The 21,181-nt window shown below is 37.5% G+C and overlaps 1 protein-coding gene across 1 annotated transcript in view; it reads left to right on the top strand.

Annotated features, from left to right (window-relative positions):
* The window catches only part of LOC133315038 (uncharacterized), a 61,047-nt gene that overhangs the window by 20,562 nt on the left and 19,304 nt on the right, over positions 1-21,181 (top strand). The window contains exons 15-26 of the mRNA XM_061516584.1: positions 3,028-3,397; positions 3,464-3,648; positions 3,750-3,822; positions 4,113-4,260; positions 4,343-4,512; positions 11,673-12,023; positions 13,801-13,968; positions 14,077-14,370; positions 15,038-15,214; positions 16,064-16,327; positions 20,064-20,162; positions 20,250-20,434. Of these exons, the coding sequence (XP_061372568.1) occupies positions 3,028-3,397; positions 3,464-3,648; positions 3,750-3,822; positions 4,113-4,260; positions 4,343-4,512; positions 11,673-12,023; positions 13,801-13,968; positions 14,077-14,370; positions 15,038-15,214; positions 16,064-16,327; positions 20,064-20,162; positions 20,250-20,434 (2,484 nt within the window). The remainder of the gene's footprint in view (positions 1-3,027; positions 3,398-3,463; positions 3,649-3,749; positions 3,823-4,112; positions 4,261-4,342; positions 4,513-11,672; positions 12,024-13,800; positions 13,969-14,076; positions 14,371-15,037; positions 15,215-16,063; positions 16,328-20,063; positions 20,163-20,249; positions 20,435-21,181) is intronic.

Below are 21,181 nucleotides of genomic sequence, written 5' to 3'. Positions count from 1 at the left end.
ATGTACCCCCGTTCCTAGAAGCCTACTAGGAGCCGCTCCTTGTTCATGCCCTTTCGCACCGGCGATCATTCCCCGCTCTCGTCAGCGCCCGGGATGTTACATGCCCACCAGCTTCCGCCTGGTTCGTCCTCGAACCACACCGTACTGGAAGAGAGGCCCTGCTCTGATACCACTTGTAACGCCTGGCAACTTGTAAGGATTAACGACTGTCCCCACACACTAACACGAGACTTTTCAGCGTGCTTTGTCGTCACTTGCACACTTACCGGAAAAACTTCCCAGGAGGTCATCCATCCCAGAATTGCCCCAAGTCAAGTACGTTTAACTATGGAGTTCTTCCATTCCGGGCTACCGAAAAGTAGATGCATCTTGTTAGTATAGGTAGTACCAATTAATTCTTATAAGCCATTCCCAACTGTACCGTCCCATACCAGCACAGTCTCTGGAATCCCTCTCTTTCGGGTGTTGATTCGATTCATTCATGTACCCCCGTCCCTAGAAGCCTACCAGGAGCCGCTCCTTGTCCATGCCCTTTCGCACCGGCGATCACTCCCCGCCCTCGTCAGCACCCGGGATGTTACAGCTCAGTCCTTTCACGAAACATGGATTGGAAGTAATATGCTAAGCAACTTAATTATTGCAAATGAGAGTTAATTTTGTTTTAGTGTCTCCTTAAACAGTTGTCTTAGCCAGATGAGTTCACAAGTGGTTGTGGCCATGGAACGATACTTTGTTTCAACACTCGATCTGGCAACTATATTGTATTTCTTGCTTTTTCAGGAAACTAAGTTATCTCCGACAAATGCACAATACCCAGATGTGGATCTCCTATTAGTGGGGCAACCTGCCTAATCAACATATAAGTATCCCACAACTCGGGTATGACCTTTATGTCCATGGAAGAGACATTTTCCTGGAGTTGTCTTGATGTACTTGAATACGAATCCCTTCATTCCACTGATCGCAAACGTCTGGTTGAGTGACTGTGAGGCAATTCAGCTTCCCAATTAATCTTTTATACCTTTTTGGATCTGAGAATGACTCCCCTTGATTTGGTAGAATCTTGGCATTTGGATCCATAGGAGTGTCGTCTGACTTAGCATTCAAGAAAGTTATCTTCTCAAGAATGTCCATAGCATATTTCCTCTGAGATATCACAATACCATATTTGGATTGAGTCACCTTTATCTCTAAAGAAATAACAAAATCTTTCAAGGTCCTTTGCCGGAAAATGATGACAGAGGTGTTGTTTCACTTGAGTAATGCCATGATAATCACCACCTGGAATGACAATGTCATCAACATACACTACCAAATAAATGGATCTTGGAATAGAGTGGCGATAAAATACTAAATGGTCAGTCTCACTTGAGTTATGCCAAACTGCAGTACAACAATGTAATCTTCAAAACCAAGCCCATGGAGACTTTTTGAGACAATACAGGGACTTGCATTGATGACAAATTAGGCTAGACTCTCCTTAAGCAACAAACCCAAGATGTTGCTCCATATAAACTTCTGCAAGATCACCATGAAGGAAAGTATTTTTAACATCTAATTGATAAAAAGCCCTTAACAAATAGCAATCATAGTAAGAAAGAATCGAATAAAGGCCATTTTCGTCATTGGGGTAACGTGTCTCCAAAATCTAGGTCAAACACTTGAATGTATCCCGTGGCCACTAACCGAGCCTTGAGACGATCCATTGAACCATTAGGACTAACTTTGATAGTGTATATCCATCTGCAATCAACAATAGACTTCTGAAAGGGTGGGAGAATCAGATCCCAAGTACCACTGCTCTGAAGGGGACACATCTTGTCCATCGTAGCCTCTCATCATCCTAAATGAGATAATGAGAGACAAGGAAGAAAGACAAGAATAAACACGGAAGAAATTTCAAAGAGATATACATAATGTGGGATTTCGTCCCTCATGCTAAACTACTCTATTTACAAATTTGTTTTCCTTTTATTTTAAGCAGGATCCTTTATCCTCCCAATTCTTTGTAATTATCTTATCTTTGTCTTGTTGAATTTCTTGTTTCATCAAGAAAAGAAAAAAACTCTCCAAGGCTATTATTGTTGCATGCCCTTCATTGAAAAGCTTTTACACCATTGCTTGCATATTTGTTTTACAAAGGAGGTGCAATCACGGAATGAACCCTTAATACTATGTTTCTTCATTCAATCTAGCATGAAGCCATTGTTTGCCTTGTTTTCATTGGGTACGTCTCATGACAGTTTTTTTTTTAAAGCATGTACACAACATGTAATATGCACATTAAAACATTTGTTCCATGGATTGTATTTTTATTCACGTTTTTAAAGATTGCTTTATCTAGTAGTATTTTTTTATTGACTGTGACTCCCTAAACATCAGACAAGAAAAGGACAAGCACACTTGTTAAGCTTTGACAAACATCTATCTTGAATTTGTCATGCGCTCAGCTTACAAGACTTATTTAATAATCTGTGACTCTACTTTGTGTAATGCATTTTTTTATTGCTGAAAACTAGTTACTTTTATCCCTCAGTGATGATCTTTGAACTTTATTCAGTGAATAGCATGAAAATTTTGATTTGTAATATTAATTCTATTTAGATTTTTTGAGTTATTTATTTTTTATGGTGTCATTGACCAACTATCCATAAATTAAAGCTGCTAGGGGAAGACACATAAATGGTTTTATATTACATCTCTAACATGTCCTCTCACACAAGATCTCTTTGGGCTTAAGCGTAGACAACACAAAAGCCACCTATTTTGTGTTGAAATTCAACTTTTTATTAAAAGAATTGGAACGGCAAGAATCAAATTCTAGACCACTTGGTCATAGAGGATATGATACAATGTCATGAACTAACTATCCCAAAAACTTAAGTTGTTAGGTGAAGACAGATGATTGATTTTATATTATGTCTCTAATAGATTTTTCTTATTACCTAAAGTCTTTTAAATTCATTTAGCTTATCAAATGTAGCTCCATTAACTTGAAATTAGTTTTGTTTTTCTGGATTGAAACAGAGAAATGGCACTTGAAGGCCTTTGTCTTCTTAGAAATGAAAGTCAAACTGTTGGTCTTAAGTATCCCAAACTTGGAATGATGCTGGATTATGTTATTAGACAACAGCCAAAGATTTTAGAGTCCACCGAAATTAGAGAACAAAACCTCCTTCTTCCTGCTAATACATATGTGGCCATGATTAAATTTTTGTTGAAGTGCTTTGAGTCAGAGTTGGAGCAGAACAAGTCCTTAGAAGGATCATCTGAATTTCTGTCTTCAGTGAAGAGATTATGCTTGTTCCTAGATCATTCTATGTTATTTGAAGGCTCTGTTGAAATGCACGTGAATGCTTCCAATGCGTTACTTATAATTGGATCACATATGCCAGAGGTCAGTTGTTGGAGTTCTTGATTACTTTTTTCCTTGCATTTCTTTGTGACACATTTGTTTTTTTAGGTGGTAGCATCACATTACGCACTAAAAGTTTCATGGCTTGAGCATCAACTAAGTCATGTGGATTGGGACACTCGTGAATCGTTTGCACGCTTACTTGGAATTGTGTCTTCTTCTCTTCCTATCCCTGAATCTTCTGCTGTTATTTCTAAATTGACTTCCTTATTCAGCCAAACACACAAGTCAAGGTTTCTACACTGGAACTGTAATTTTTAAAGTTAGTTTATGAGAATCATCCTATTTTTTCACCTATTTTATATGTTCTCATGTCGAATTTTTTTATTGACAGGTTTGAGACTCAGCATGGTGCGCTTTGTGCAATAGGATATGTAACTGCAGACTATTTGTCCAGAGCACCTTCTGTAAGTTTACTTTTACTGCATATACAAACAAGCTAAAGTGGGATCAATTGACACTACGTACAAGATTTGATATATTTATGTTTTTGCATACCTTTCATAGAATTTTGATTTTATCATTATGACCTTTGAGCGTGTAATTGTGAGTTTGATCGTGATCAACATGCTTTTTGGAGCAAATGGCTTTTCTACAATTTACTTTATCAGATGAAACTCTAATCTCAGTTGGGTATAATCACGTGTTTATATTTGATACACATGTTTGCATTTGTGTATATACAAAATCTTGGCAGATGCCAGAAATATTGCTCCAGAACACACTTAGATGCCTGGTTGATGTGGTTAATTCTGAAACTTCTGCGCTGGCTTCTGTTGCAATGCAAGCACTAGGTCATATTGGACTGCGTATTTCATTACCCCCACTTGATGATTCTAATTCAGGTAAAGTTAATTCATATATGCTGAATAACTTGGTTTTTGGACCAACATTTGAGCTATTATAGGAGTGTGTGATTATCTGCAGATGGAATTCTGGTTATTTTATGTGATAAATTGAGCAAGCTTCTCTCGGGTGATGACATCAAAGCAATACAGAAGATTGTTATATCCATTGGACATATATGTGTAAAAGAAACATCGTCTACTCAGCTAGATATAGCCCTAAATTTGATTTTCAGTCTTTGTCGATCTAAGGTAATTCTGATTCTCCCTCTTCCTCTTCTTCCTCTTTTTATACGATTTACTTGCTATGAGTGTGACTTAAGTTGAAATGATTTTTAGTTTGCTATTACTCTTTTTGGTCTCCTTTTTCAATTTCTTTTCTCTATTTCTTTCTTTATTATTGGTGCGGGATGGGTATGAGAATGAGAGAATTGAACTTTGGAAGAAGAACAAGATGGACACTTTCTATTTCTAGAGAAACAATAAAAATATGGCTTCAAATAAAGGCTATGCCACTGGTCCAAGCCTAATAAGAGTCCACCACAATTGAGATTAAAGGCTAGGTTACCCTCCCAATTGATTAAGAACCCGCTTGTTTCACCACTAACCAAAGGTTAGATATAGATAACAAGATTTCAAAATGTAAAGAACCAATTCAACCCAAAAGCTTAAGCTTTTGGATTAAATTAGTTCTTTACATGGTATCAGAGCCTCGTGTCCCGGGTTCGATCCTCGCCGCCCCCCTCTTTCTTTCAAATGGATTTTCTTTGTTGTTCGCACAGGTAGGTGGGCCTGTGCATCATCCACTTTTCAAGCCCAATGGGCTCTTGTGTGAAGGGGCGTGTTGAGATATATAGTCCCACATTGGTTGTATGAGCAACTAATGTGGAGTTTATAAGGCCTAGGGCACTCCCACCCTTTGAGCTAGCTTTTGGGGTGGTGTATCCCAAGGTTCTTTACATGGTATCAGAACTTGTGTTGATTCTTTACACAAAACAAGTATTTGAAAGAACTTGCAACACTTAATTTTCATTCATCAAATCATGCTTTGTGGGTTACAATTATTCCCTATTTATATTTTATAGAGGAAATTAAAAGCAAGAAAATATAAAGAGAAGTGAATTATTAACCATTCTCCAACTCCCTAGACTGATTTGCCTTGAAACTAGCTTAATGACAACATCCTAAGAGTTGAGTTACTTAAGAAGTACAACAATTATATTCTCAAGACACAAGAAAGATGATAGCTAAGGTCTCAAGGCTGATTTACATCGTTAATTGAAGCAAACTGAAGTATTAATGCTGATATCTTGACCATCCTTCATAATTGATCCATTAAGGGAGCCAACTAAGCATAATTTGTCCCAAAACAACTCGGGAACTTGATTGGAATTTGGCCTTGAAGATGGTACACGAATTTGCATCACCTGGGATTTGACATTTGATTTCCTCTTATCAAACTTAGCATTTTTGCTCCTGCATAAATTATGTTGTTGAGAAGCTAGGTATTGGTTTTTTGGATGCCATGATCTTGACTGAGAAAAATTCTAAGTGGTATTTTTTGTTTTGTTTTTTAACTAAGTGTCCATGAATAGTATTTTTCCCCCCATTATAAGTTGCAGCATGGCCCGCAATGTTATATGGAGCTAAATGTTGGCTAACACATAGGCAACATGCACATAAAATGAGAGTAACAGAGATAAGGATGTTAAGGTGGATGTGTGGTTATATGAGGATGGATAAGATAAGAATTGAAGATATTCGATGTAAGGTAGGAGTACTATCGGTTGCTGAAAAGATGAGAGAACATAGATTGAGATGGTTTGGACACGTAATGAGAAGCCCCCTGGATGCTCCCAAAAGAACAAAAGTTTGTTACCAAGATTCGACACAAAGAACGGTAGAGGTAGATCGAAACTTACTTGGGGAAAAGTAGTAAAACAAGACTTAATGGAGTGGGATATAGATTGGCGGACGGTGTGCCTTAGGACAGAATGGAGAAAAGCTATTAGCATGGTGGAGGGTTAGACCCGTTGTTATTCCTATGTTCCAGATGGTCCCTTTTTAATCCTTTTCCTCTTCATCTCCCCTCTTTTCTTCTTTTTCCCTTCTTTTCCTTTATCTCTTTTCCCCTTCCCCATCTTCTTCTTCTTCTTCCTATTCTTCTTTTCCCCTTTTATTTTTACTTTTATATTTATATATATTATATATATTATTATTATTTTATTTATTTTTATTTTTATCCCTTTTTACCTTTCATTTGGGTTCATCTACCACCAACCCGAATTAGTTTGGGATAAAGGTATTTGTTGCAATCCCTAGTTTTCAGCATCTAGAATGTTTTATTTTTCCTCCTTAATCTTAGGAGTTTGTTTCGTTATTTGTTATTTAAATTCCTAGGATTAGTTTGTTTCTGATATTTTTCCTGTTTAGTTAAAATAGGATTCAGTTTTCTAGTTTTATCTCTTTCCCTGATTATAGGGATTTGTTGCACTGGAATATTTCTGGTGTCTATTTATTGTACGTTTTTTTTCTTTTAGTTTTAATGGAAAAACTGGTTCCATCATTCAAACTTTCTATATGGTATCAGAGCTTGATTTTTAAGGGACTGATCCACCCATGGCTACCAATGTGCCACTCTTTGGCACCATGAGAGCCTACCAAACTACTTCTTCCAATACCACCGGTACAAATACCACTCCAACAACAACCCCACTCAATGTTTCAGCATCAAACCAAACCAACAACAACTCAGCAGCTGTCATTACCAACGATAGTCCAGCATTAGTCATCACTGGTCATCGATTCAATGGAGACAATTATTTGTTGTGGTCACGCAGCGTTCGTATGTTCATTGGAGGCCGTGGCAAGGGAGATCATCTCACCGGTACGGGTGATGCTGCTCCTCTGGAAACTAGTCATCCACAATACAAGAAGTGGTCCATTGAAAATAACCTTGTGATGTCTTGGTTGCTGAATTCCATGGTGCCTGAAATAGCTGAAACATACATGTTGTGCTCCACAGCCAAGGAAATTTGGGATGGCGTGAAGGAAGCCTTCTCTAAGGAAGATAACACAGCTGCCTTGTTTCACATCAAGGGGATTCTTCGTGATCTCAAACAGGAGGACAAGGATGTCACCAGCTATTATAATTCACTCCTAAAATTCTGGCAACAATTGGATCTTTATGATCAACATGAATGGACTACTCCAGCCGATACTCTTCAGTATAAGAAAATTGTTGAACAAGACCGCACCTACAACCTTCTTTTGGGACTCAATCCAATCTATGATGGAGCTCGCAGCCGCATCATGGCCACTCGCCCTCTGCCATCCTTGCGAGAAGTTTTTTCTGAATTAAAGTGGGAAGAAAGCCGCAAAGTTTTGACCAATAGCATCCCAAAAGTTGATGCACCTTTGGAAGCAGCAGCCTTTGTCTCTAGACCCAACAATGCAGACTCCAGACCTAGGCGAAATGGTAAGCTCTGGTGTGACCATTGCAACAGAACTGGGCATATTCGGGATACATGCTGGAAAATCCATGGCAAGCCAGCTGATTGGAAGCCAAGACAAAACAGAGACTTTAATCATGTTGCTGCAGTTGTAGAAGATGTTCCGCAAGCAAAATCCGAAGGCCATACATTTACAAGGGAACAAGTGATAGCCATACAACGCATGCTGCAAGATTGCAATAAGGACAAATCTAATCCCTCATCTGATAGTCATCAATCAGGTACATTCCATACAGCTCTCCAATCCGATCTTGATAAATGTGATTCCTGGATGGTAGATTCTGGGGCTACAGATCATATGACTGGTAATTCCTCTCTTCTTTCTGAATACTTTCCCATTTTCAAGGCAAAATCAGTAAAAACAGCAAATGGAGGCTTAGCCAAGGTTCACGGAATTGGTGTTGTTCACCTATCGTCAACCATATCTTTAACTGGAGTTCTCTACGTTCCATCTCTTACCTGCAATTTAATTTCTATTACCAAATTGACCAAGGATTTAAAGTGCACAGTCAAATTTACCCACGTTGATTGTATTTTTCAGGATTTGGCATCGGGGAGGACGATTGGCAGTGCTAGGGTCTCTAATGGTTTATATCAACTTTACACAGCCGCGGTTATGAAGACTCAAGACAGCACATTTGCAGCAACTAGCAATTTGAATAAGGCTCTTTTATGGCATTTTAGATTAGGGCATCCAAACTTTCAATATATGAAAAAGATGTACCCTTCTTTATTTAATGAGAATTCGAATTTTCCTTCATGTGATATATGTCAACTTGCAAAACAAACTCGGTCTCATTATCCCTTACAAATGCATGTTCCTTCTAAACCATTTGCCATTATCCACAGTGATGTGTGGGGACCTGCAACTGTTAAAAGCCTTACGGGTGCTCGTTGGTTTGTCACATTTATTGATGATCATACTCGAATGACATGGGTGTACCTATTAGCCAATAAATCTGAAGTCACATCCACCTTTAAAGTCTTTCACAAAATGATCCTTGCCCAATTTCAAACCCAAATCCTTACCCTTAGATCTGACAATGCACGTGATTATTTTAACTTGGACCTTTCAGCTTACCTAAAAGACCATGGCATCATCCACCAGAGCTCTTGTGTCAATACCCCACAACAAAATGGTGTATCTGAGAGAAAAAATCGCCATTTACTTGAAGTTGCTCGTAGCCTACTCTTTGCCTCAAATACATCCAAAAATTATTGGGGGGAAGCTATTCTTACAGCCACTTACCTTATCAACCGCATGCCATCTCGGGTATTACACTTCTCCTCACCTTACCAAACACTCCTCACTGCATTCCCTTCATTGACCTTAACCCCAAATCTCCCACCAAAAATTTTTGGTTGCACCGTGTTCATTCATAACTCTCAAGGTGGTAAATTGGATCCTCGGGCTCTTAAGGGCATCTTTCTTGGCTATTCCCCTACTCAGAAGGGGTATAAATGCTTCAGTCCAGCCACACATCGATTCTACATTACTAAAGATGTCACCTTTTTTGAACATCAGCCTTATTTTTCCCAAACCGCCATTCAGGGGGAGATCCCTAATTCCAAGGAATGGTTGTTTGTGACTAATACTCCAGAAAACTCTGCTTCAACAGCCCCTACACCGGTCTTAGGTGAATCTCAGGAAAATGACACTTCATCTAATGGCTTATCCTCTTCCGGCCCGCTCCAGAAACCGCCTGAACAGCAGCCCCTGCAAGTCTACACGCGACGGCCCAAATACAGAACAACTTCTGAGATGCTTGAACATGTTGACAAACAGATTACCTTGGCTCCTGGTCCAACTGAAGAAACCATTAGTCCTGCACTTGACCAAACTGAATCCTTGCTGCCAAGTTCTGATGATGCTCTGCACATGCCAATTGCACTTCGTAAGGGGGTAAGGACATGTACAAGTCATTCCATCTGTAATTTTATATCCTATGCTAATCTTTCCTCCAGGATGCAGCATCTAGTCAAGAACATTGACAAGGAAACCATTCCTACATCCTACTTTGAGGCATCTAAGACTACTGAATGGTGTTCTGCTATCCAGGATGAATTGCATGCACTCAAAAAAAATGGCACTTGGGAGATAGTTACCTTACCACAAGGAAAATCAGTGGTTGGCTGTAAGTGGATTTTTACCATCAAATATAATGAAGATGGGAGTATTAATCGCCATAAAGCAAGACTTGTGGCCAAAGGATTCACTCAGACACAGGGCATTGATTACCAGGAAACCTTTGCTCCAGTAGCAAAATTTAATTCAATTAAAATTCTTTTGTCCATTGCTGCTTGCCTAGATTGGCCCCTTTGGCAAATGGATGTGAAGAATGCATTCTTAAATGGTGACTTAGAAGAAGAGGTTTACATGGAAATTCCCCAAGGAGTGGAAGATGGTTAAGGATCTCGAAAGGTATGTAGATTATTAAAATCCCTTTATGGTTTGAAGCAATCTCCAAGGGCTTGGTTTGATAAGTTTACTGCAGTTGTCAAAAATCAAGGGTACTCCCAATGTCAAACTGATCATACTATGTTTGTTAAAACTGCACCTCATCAGAAAATTACAATATTAATTGTCTATGTTGATGATATTGTGATTACTGGTAATTGGGAGGATGAGATAAAGCAATTAAAGGAGACGTTAGCTCACAAATTTGAGGTCAAGGACCTTGGAAAATTACGATATTTTCTTGGAATGGAAGTGGCAAGAACTAAGGAAGGAATTTCAGTTTCTCAAAGAAAATATACTCTTGATCTGCTGAATGAAACAGGGATGTTGGGATGTAAACCTTCTGATACACCAATGGAGGCGAACTACAAGATAGGACTCAAACAAGAATGTGCTTCGGTAGACACTGAGAGATATCAAAGACTAGTTGGAAAACTCATTTATTTAGCCCACACTAGGCCTGATATTAGTTTCCCTGTGAGTGTGGTCAGTCAATTTATGAACAGCCCAAATGAAGAGCACTTGGAAGCCGTCTACAGAATCCTACGATACTTAAAGATGACTCCTGGTAAAGGATTGTTCTTCAAGAAAAATTCCAGCCGTGATATTGTGATTTACACGGACGCTGATTGGGCAGGATCCATTATCGATCGAAGATCAACCACAGGCTATTGCTCATATGTGTGGGGAAATTTGGTCACTTGGAGGAGTAAAAAACAGTCTGTGGTAGCCAGAAGCAGTGCTGAAGCCGAATACAGGGCATTGTCCTTAGGCACTTGTGAGGGAATGTGGATTTTAAGAGTCCTAAAGGAGCTACACCTCGAATACAAGGATCCTATGAAGATTTTCTGTGATAACATGGCCACCATTGGAATTGTCAATAATCCAATCCATCATGACCGTACCAACCATGTTGAACTTGATAGAAATTTCATCAAGGAAAAAATTGATGCAAATATTATTGATCTAAGTCACATTTCCACAGGGTCCCAGATTGCTGATATCTTAACCAAGTCTTTATCAAGAATTAAATTTGAAGGACTAATTTCCAAGCTGGGAATGCTGGACATCTACCACCCAGCTTGAGGGGGAGTGTTGCAATCCCTAGTTTTCAGCATCTAGAATGTTTTATTTTTCCTCCTTAATCTTAGGAGTTTGTTTCGTTATTTGTTATTTAAATTCCTAGGATTAGTTTGTTTCTGATATTTTTCCTGTTTAGTTAAAATAGGATTCAGTTTTCTAGTTTTATCTCTTTCCCTGATTATAGGGATTTGTTGCACTGGAATATTTCTGGTGTCTATTTATTGTACGTTTTTTTTCTTTTAGTTTTAATGGAAAAACTGGTTCCATCATTCAAACTTTCTATAGTATTGTTGATGTTGATTATAAGTTGCAGCAAGTAAAATGTGTCACATCTCTGTTACTAAATTTTCATTTTTCAGGTTGAAGATATTCTCTTCGCTGCAGGGGAGGCTCTTTCTTTTTTGTGGGGTGGTGTTCCTGTCAATGCTGACATAATTCTCAAAACTAACTATACTTCACTGTCAATGGCTTCAAATTTTTTGATGGGAGATTTGGACTCTTCTGGGCCAAAGCAGCATAGTAGTGGACAAAGTGAATATAGTGAAGATTATCATGCTTCTGTGAGAGATGCAATTACCAAAAAGCTCTTTGATGTTCTTTTGTATAGTAGCAGGAAAGAAGAGCGATGTGCCGGAACTGTCTGGCTAGTATCATTAACAAAGTACTGCGGCAATCATCCTACTATTCAGCGAATGCTTCCAGAAATTCAGGTTTTGCATTAAGAAACTAAATATTTTCCTATTTTCTTCCCGTCTTTTTAGTAATCTGTCATTCTTCATTTATGGTATTTTATTGTTTTTCAAGGTCATATACCCTAAGCTCATAAATATTTATTTTGTTTTCCTTTAACTTAAAGATATGTCTGATGGTTCCAGTTGTATAATTTCCCCATATTTTGGTTCATATTCATATGTATGAAAGAAAGCAGGAATTCGAGGGTGCAGTTAGTGTGAAATATAAATTGGAAGATGGTCCGTGATCCTTATAGTTTTCCTTTGGCTTTGTTCAAACTTGTTAAGTATTGTTAAAGGTGTTCATAAGAATTACGAGTCCTTTTCCTTTCAGAATTTGTTTATCTGGTTTCAACTTTATCACTTTTGGTGCCCAAGGAGCGCACAGTCAAGGAATAAAGGCCTTGGTTTTTGGTGTCTATTATGAGATTATCATTATTGAACTCTTACTCCTCAAGCTGGCCTTTCCTTTGGGTATTAATAGTTTTGAATTTGAAAGTGCTTTCATTTGTCAGATATAAAATTCGCCATAACACCAATGGAGTGTCTGTTGATACTTGTTGTCAGGGATTTTTTAAGTTAGATTGCTACGAGGTTTATGATTGGGTCATTGGTTTCTCTACGATAAACTTTTGGGCGCAGGTGGAGTAAGTGGATATGTGGCTCTCTTTTTCTCTGTTTTCATTCATTGTGAATGAAAAACCTTTGATCCTGATTTAGATTTTATAAGGGTGTTACGTAATGGGATATTAAGGTTGTTGAGGATCGAGTCCCATGATCTCATAAGATTGGGAAAGATATAGGTTTGCATGCGAATTCTATGGATTCAATTGTTATCCCTGTGAAGCCTCTGGAGAATTTGCATAATGTTTTGTCCTTGTTAGCAGAGTTGGTTGTATGTTAATGTGAATCATCGTGCCCTAGCTATACTTCTATATGGATGGTTTCGAAATTCAGCTTTGGGCTATTGTCTTTTTTGAGGATTTCCCATGTGTGGCAATCCTAGTTTGCTTTACTTTTGGGACCCTAATATGCAGAGGATTTGCAAGAGATTGGTGGTTGGAAGGGTTAATTATACAGTGTATATATTCTTGGAACCTTACTGATTAAATCTATGTTGAATATTCTAAGTGGTATGATGAGATGGTTCTGAATGTGCATGATTGACTTGTGTCTCAAATAATTTGGGTTTTAGGTTAGTTTTTGTTCTACGTTAATATTCTAAATAAGTGTTGTTGGGATTGTTGTGATGAAGCTTTTCTTATTGTGAGACTGGAAATTTGTCGTGCAACCAGGTTAGTCTGTAACTTGTTTTATATGATGTTGTTACAACTCTAGATTTCTTGGCAAAGGAAAACTTATAGCAGAAGAAGAAAATAGAAGAAAAGATGAACGAATAAAGGAAGATATCGATTTTATTGAAGTATTATGGAAGAACAAACGAGGAAAACCTTTTCTCAAGGGGCACTCCCCTTCCTCTGAGAAATTCTCAGCAAAACTATGAATTAACCAAAAGCTACCCCACTACAATTAGAGCATCCCTTTTATATACTAGGCTGAACCTCTCCCCTAAAGGCCTAACTGAATAACCACCTAATTACAAGCCTAACTGTTTAATACAACTGTTACAACTAACTTGGCCCTAATAAATGCCCTTGACCACTCCCTAACATAGGTTGTAACATATGTTCTCAACACCATATCCATTTTGTTGCAGCATCTTAAGATTAGTTTGACAGTTATTATGTAAATGCAGGAGGCTTTTTCCCACCTTCTTGGTGAGCAAAATGAACTCACACAAGAGTTGGCTTCTCAGGGCATGAGTATTGTGTACGACATTGGAGATGAATCTATGAAAAAGAATTTGGTGAATGCACTTGTGAATACATTGACTGGGTCCGGGAAACGAAAAAGAGCCATCAAAGTAAGTTGCTTTATTAGAATAAGGCTTGGTGGGTTTTTTTTTTTGCTCTCTTCTTCCTTTATTTCCTTTTTCTTTTTAATGTTATATTCCTTAAGTTTTGTTGTGCAGCTTGTTGAAGACACAGAAGTATTTCAAGATGGAGCTCTTGGTGAAAGTGTTAGTGGAGGAAAAATGAATACTTACAAAGAGTTGTGTAGCTTAGCAAATGAGATGGGACAACCGGACTTAATTTATAAGTTCATGGATCTAGCTAATTATCAAGCTTCTCTGAATTCGAAGAGGGGTGCTGCTTTTGGCTTCTCTAAAATAGCAAAACAAGCTGGGGATGCTCTTAAGCCACATCTACGTTCATTAATTCCAAGGCTTGTACGCTACCAGTATGATCCTGATAAAAATGTGCAGGTAGATGCCCTCAAGGAATGCAGGGAGGGGCAGCTACCTCCAAGTTTTTTTAACCTTGCAATGTACCTACACAAAACAGAAAAGGAATGCATGAAGTCAAGTACAATAGCATTGGCATCGCATCTCCATTTCTTTATTGATTCGGTCAAAACATTAAAAAATGAAGCTAACTTTAGCTTTTGCTTCATGAATAATTCTTTTTTATTCAGCACATACACAAGAATAATTCTTCATGAATAATTATTGTCACCAAGCTATACCTCTTGATATCACAAACTCTCAAGTTTTCATTTATAATTCGGTATTGAATCTAATCCTTATTCCTTACCAAGATCAACTCTAGTTGAAGCCAAAAATATGTGTGTCTAATTTCCATCTATGAATAGAACATAATATTGTTACATAATGCATGCCAACATCAGACTTAAAAATATTATTTTTGCCCCCTAAAATTTTTGCTAGGTTCTTCTAGCGTGTGCCTTGTGTGAGTTTTCTTTCTAACTCACAAATAGATCATTTTTAGTTTGTAATTTTTTTGCCTTTTTCAGTAAACAACTCCTTTTCCTTTAGATGGCCATGTTATGCATGTTATCCATTAAGTTCATGAATTCTCATTTTCACGTACTAAATTTCATTTGTTTGTTGCATTTGTTAATTTTCTGTTTAGGATGCAATGATACATATATGGAAGTCACTAGTGGCTGACTCAAAGAAAACAATTGATGAAAACTTAGATCTCATCATTGAAGATTTACTAGTACAATGTGGATCCAGGCTTTGGCGGTCACGTGAGGCATCATGTCTCGCCCTTGCAGATATTATTCAAGGACGAAAGTTTTTTGAGGTCATTAAGATTACTTATGTTTTTCTTGAGTTTAAATAGCACTGTCAAAGTTCACAGTGAACTATTCTTTATAGAAAATAAATCCTCAAAATTATAGTAATTGCATTTGGCAACAAAACCCCAAGTCACTATTTTGGTGAGGTTCTGTCCGTAAAAAGCTGGGGTAGATTTGGGGGTTGTGGTATTATTGTTGGTTTGTGATGTTTGTCAATGGAGAATAGTGCCTGTGCTTCTGGTCACGTGTTTCTTCCTTCCAATTTTTGGTGATAATTGTATTCTTGGCTTTTGTTTTGGTGCTGGAGTATGGTTTATTTAGGGGGCTTTCAAGTGTTGGTTTACAGAGTGGTTAGAGAGCTCTTTACATTTGATGTACTATTTTTTTGTTTCCTATGTTTTGTTTTTCCTTTTTTGTTTGATCTAGTGGGATTTCATGTTCTCCTTGTATTCATTTTCTTTCTCGTAATGAAATCTCCTTTTATCAATATATATATATTAGGTCAGTATTCCTATTTTTAGTTACAATCGTGCTTGGAACATAAAGCAGAGTCAGAGTTGTGTATCTTTTGTGTGGTAATATAAGATGTATTTGTGAGGAAGACCTATGATCTTCTAATAGTCAGGTTCAAAATATAAAACTGTCATACTTTAGATAAATTTGTTAATCAAGATGTGTCTTTCCATATTTATATCATTATATGTGTTGATAAAGATTCAGTTAGAAAATAATATAATGCTGAAAGGAGAGATAATAAGTAAGAAACTGTGACCATATTAGTATGTTGATTTTGATATTTCTGGAGCATCTCAGCATGTCTTTTATGCTTTTCTTTCATCTTGCTCCACCCACAGGTTGGAAAGCATCTAAAAAGATTATGGTCAGGAGCATTTCGTGCAATGGACGACATAAAGGAAACTGTCAGAATTTCTGGTGAAAAATTATGCCGTTCTGTAACTTCGTTGACAACAAGGCTCTGTGATGTCTCTCTAACTGACATGTCCGATGCACACAAAGCAATGGATATTGTTTTACCTTTTTTGCTTGCAGAAGGTATATTAAGTAAAGTTGATAGTGTCCGGAAGGCATCAATTGGAGTTGTTATGAAGCTTACAAAGGTTAGGAATGTCACGTGCTTTCTTTTCTTTCTTGCTTTTTTTTTTTTTTTAAAACTTTTTCTGCCACCAGATGGTGAATGATTGTGTAATGTGTTTTGAAGTTCAAACCTTATTAATTGTTGTAGGGATGTATTATGTGTAACACCCCGTTCTAGAACCGAATTGTTATCATTGCGTACGGCATTAAGCGCAGTTACAATCACATGGTTCAATTAAATTCCGGATAAATTTTTCCTTTTAAAACGTGCCGAATTTAATATAACCAAGTGTGTGATCATAACCATATTTGCTTTGCGGAATAATGGGACTAAACTTAATATTATATTCCCCGTATATTAGACAATACGTCGTTGAATGTCTTCATCTCTTTAATTATCAAATTAATTCTACACTTCTTTTATGATTCCCATCTTCTACTATGTTATAGGATTTTTCATTAGCTACGCGTAGGTTCAAACCGCGCTCAAATCGGAGCACCGTAGCCAAAGTTAGGCATTTTCTAAGAAAAAGGGTGCAAAATCTCCAGAACCCCGTGCCCGTAGCGTGGGATCCACGCCCAGAGCGTGGGAAAACAGAAAGTTGGCGCCCCCAGCGTGGGAGTGGCGCCCTCAGCGTGGATGCTACTGTCTGGTTCTGTAATTTGGCGCCCCAAGCGTGAATCTGGCGCCCCAGGTGCCATCCACAGGGCTGGGTGACCCAAAACAAGGTCATTTAACCTACCTATGGTTTTCCACTCATAACTTGAGCTATACTCACTCAAATTACACCATTTTGGTCTCTATGGAAAGCTAAGAGAAATGTCTACAACTTACATAGAGACATCAAAGTCCAATTCCATCACATTGGGTATGAAAATTGGTCAACCGGACATGATGTCTTTGTTTTCTCAACATTTCCTAATTTAGCACTAGGTACCTAATTTAGTTTCCAGTTCAACAATCCAATAGTTAATGAGCATACATATATTGAACTTAAAGTAATCATCAATTACAAATCATGTTCATTACAATTCATGGAACTTAGCTTACAAAACGCTATGATCACTCCCTTGGCTCCCATCAACAAAGAGATAACCAAAGGCATGAGCATAGGCTAAGTCCATTCCAAATAAACAGAACATACATCTATTAATTGTCTATTAATTACAATCCTATACATGTGAGCTACAAAATAACATGTATAATATCAAAATACAAGATCCTCATGCATCACTACTAATCCAAGTATGGCCACTTGCCACTGGTGGCTCCTGCAGCATCCTTACCTGAAAGGGGGTCCCCACAACACGGGGTGAGATACACGAATATATCCAGTAAACCAGGGGTCCTTGGAGCATCTCTCCACCCCACAGTTCCATATCAGTGTAATAGCAATAACAATAATAATGCAGTAAATACATATCTATGCAAAGTGCAATAACATCTCCAGGAGAAATCCCTCGAGCTCTCAAGCTGTCCTAAGGAAACTCAGATGCAAATAGTCCTACTGGCTAGCTAAACTACCAAGTATGATTTACGCATCGTCATGCAACATACCAACATAGGGAAACACCATCCTATGCCACACCAAAGCATACACATACGTATAACAAAGCATTACACTATTTCATTGCATTTATATACACTATCACAACCACTACCCAATCAGGGCTTGGTGGAACAATCAAGGGAATTACACCCAAGGTCCGAAGGCTTACCTCAAAGCTTCCGTTCAACCTTTGTTCACCACCAACAGGTTCAGCAACCAATCAACTTTGGTTTCAACAATGACTTACAAGTAACACACCTACACCAAGGTGCCATAGCATCAATCATACTATCCAATGAATATTTACTTATATCCATTACTACCACATCAACTCTGCATATTAACTTAGCATGAGCTCACCTATTCCAAAGAGCTAATCAAGCTCCATAGCTTGCTCCAATGGTTGATCACTCACGGTTGGTCCAAATGTCTCAATCTTAGACATCACAAGGACACAATCATCAATCAACCAAGCCAAACCATTGATCATAATTGCAAGAAAACTCACAACCAAGTATCATATTCTTGCAATATTCAAAGTATAGTCATATAACTATCTAAGCTCATTTTCACCGATTAATCATCATTCCTAGCATTTCTCATAACATACACTAAGCTCCATTCTTCCTAGAACATAGCTAATTTAATCACATTTCATAAAAACCCCCAATTCACTATTCATAACCCTAAACTAATGCAAATCTCCAAGAATCATGTGAAAGAGAGTGGAAACTTACCACCAATGATCACACAATAGAGGAATGAGCGTTCCTCAAGCTTCCATGGAGGTAGAACTCTCAAACACCTCAATTTCTCCAATGGGCCGAATTTTTGGAGGAGGATATCCCACTCCACAATGCTCCCCACTACAAACTAAGCTAGGATTATGAAAGAGGGGAAGATTCTAGGTGGTTTAGGCTTTTGAATCACTCCAATCGGTTAAGATTTGCTCACTCTAGGGTTCTCTCTCCCTCTCCCTCTCCTCTTCTTCTTCTTCTTCTTCTTCTTCTTCCTTCCTTTCTTTGGCTGTTCGACGGGCAAGGGGTGGGAAATGGGTTCCTTTTTGTGTTTTATGACTTAACATAGGTTAAGTGGAATCAAGTGGGTATTGGTTCATTTATCTATTCAACTCCATTAATTACCAAACTTTACCCAAAAGTCTGGAATGTTATTCTAGGAATATTTTCATTTTTATTTTTATATTTTGGGCACTTTTGCCTGTACCCATTTATACTCCTTAATTTCCACTGAGTACACTTTTTAACTCAGAATTGACCCCATCTCACTTAATTAAGACTTATACTTAATTTTCCTCACTACTACATGCTTAATTAATTAATCACACTTGATTTACTAATTAATTAAGCTGGGCTATTATATTATGTTTTGCTTGGCTCTAGTGTACAAAATTGGAGCAAAGCAGGAGTATTTAGATTTTTTTTTTTGGTTCTCATCTTTTTGTTGCAAATGATGATGGTTATTGTTTTTTGGCTTCTTGGTGTGATATGCAATGATTTATGCAGTACTTTTGAACACACAAATGTTGGGACAGAGGGTTTTGGAGGGAAATGCAAGGCAGTATAAACTTTTCATTTCAAGTAAATATTCTATAATTTAATGATATTTTAGAATGAACAGAATAAAATGATAGATTGTCATGAAAACTTCCAATCATCCCTTATTCGATTTTATAAAATTAAGTAACTCTCTTTAACTAAAATTGAAAATTTTACCCTGCCTTCCCTTCCCCAACCCTCCCTCCATCCAAAGAGTGATGGTAGGGCCTTCTCTTCTTGATGTTTCTCATTTTGGTTTTAGTATTTTTGTTTAACTGTTTTAGGGGGATAGGTTATCCCATTCTCTTGTACTTATTTATTTAATTTTTTACCAAACATAAAATAAATAATTAGAATAATAACTGTTTGTAGAATTTGTTTCCCGGTAAGCTTGATTGTTGCAGACCTGCACATATAATACATTACAACAAGTATAATAGCGTACATAATTTTGGCTGTGTTTGTTGTCTGTTTTGTTATTAGTTGCTACAGCATGAAATTCCTGGCAATCTTTTGACTTAGTTTATATGATTGCGATTGTATAAAATTAATGTTACTATTATGGAAGTAAGCTATAATGTATTGCTGTTATTCTAATAACTTATGCTGTTAAAATGAATCTTGAGTGTTTCTAATTATTTGTCTCTTTTCAGCATGCTGGAACTGCAATTCGTCCTCATATGTCTGATTTAGTGTGCTGCATGCTTGAAAGTTTATCAAGCCTAGAAGACCAAGGGCTCAATTATGTCGAGGTGTGGTTGAATGATATATTCAGACCCTTGCATGAGTTCACTTATTAATTATTGTTTACATATGTTTTTATGCTGTCTCTTTCTCAGCTTCATGCTGCAAATGTTGGAATACAGTCAGAGAAGCTTGAAAGTTTGAGAATTTCCATTGCCAAAGGCTCTCCTATGTGGGAGACCTTAGACTCATGCATAAAAGTTGTTGATGCAGAATCATTGGAGAAATTGATCCCACGGCTTGCTCATTTAGTGCGGTCTGGAGTGGGCCTTAACACTAGGTCTTTTATTAACTTATGATATCTTATGCATTGTATCCCTACTTAAACTGTCTAAATGATCTTTTTGTTATTGCATTAACCCTTGAAAATTTGAGGAGCTTATGTTGATTCAGAAAGGGTTTAGTGGTTAATGAGTTTAGGATTTGTGTAGACCATTAGATGCTTGATGTTTACAATGTTTGCCATATTAATATATTATCGTCCTTATGATGCTTTGATACTCGAGCTTTATTGCTTTGATGTACTTTGTTCATGTTCCTTTGCTTTTCCTTTTTCTTGTTGTGGAGGAATATTCTACCCTAAAATTAAGTAAGTTCATCTTTTTGTACTTTTACATATTGAACAAGGAAAATAGAGAGAATAATGTGTGCTTGCTTGCATGGCCTATCCCAAGTCAAGAGAAAGGAGGAGGGTTGGCATCAGGCATAGTGAGCTGACCATAAAAAACAACTATTTTTATGAAATGAACCCTTAAACAAGGAAAATAGAGAGAATAATATTATAGATTGATGGGATAGGAAGCTCACGTGAGGATTGCAAGCCTCTTAATTATTGGGTCATGTCATTATGGGTGGACACACTAAACTCGAAGAGTGTGGAGGAAATAAGGGAGTTTATTGGATTTAATTCACTTGCTTTTCTGCGATTTGATAGTTTGAAGAAGCTGTTGGGTAATGACGGTCCTAATTTTTGTTATGCTTGTTTCTCTGGGAAATACCCTGTTGAGCCCAGTGAAATTAAAAGTGA

The sequence above is a fragment of the Gastrolobium bilobum genome, unplaced genomic scaffold, assembly GCF_033153095.1.
Source record: "Gastrolobium bilobum isolate Gb01-03AN ecotype WA unplaced genomic scaffold, APGP_CSIRO_Gbil_v1 utg9008, whole genome shotgun sequence".
In the NCBI taxonomy this organism is placed as follows: domain Eukaryota; kingdom Viridiplantae; phylum Streptophyta; class Magnoliopsida; order Fabales; family Fabaceae; genus Gastrolobium; species Gastrolobium bilobum.
Note: the sequence above shows the minus strand (reverse complement) of the source record. Positions and strands in the feature narration are given on the sequence as shown.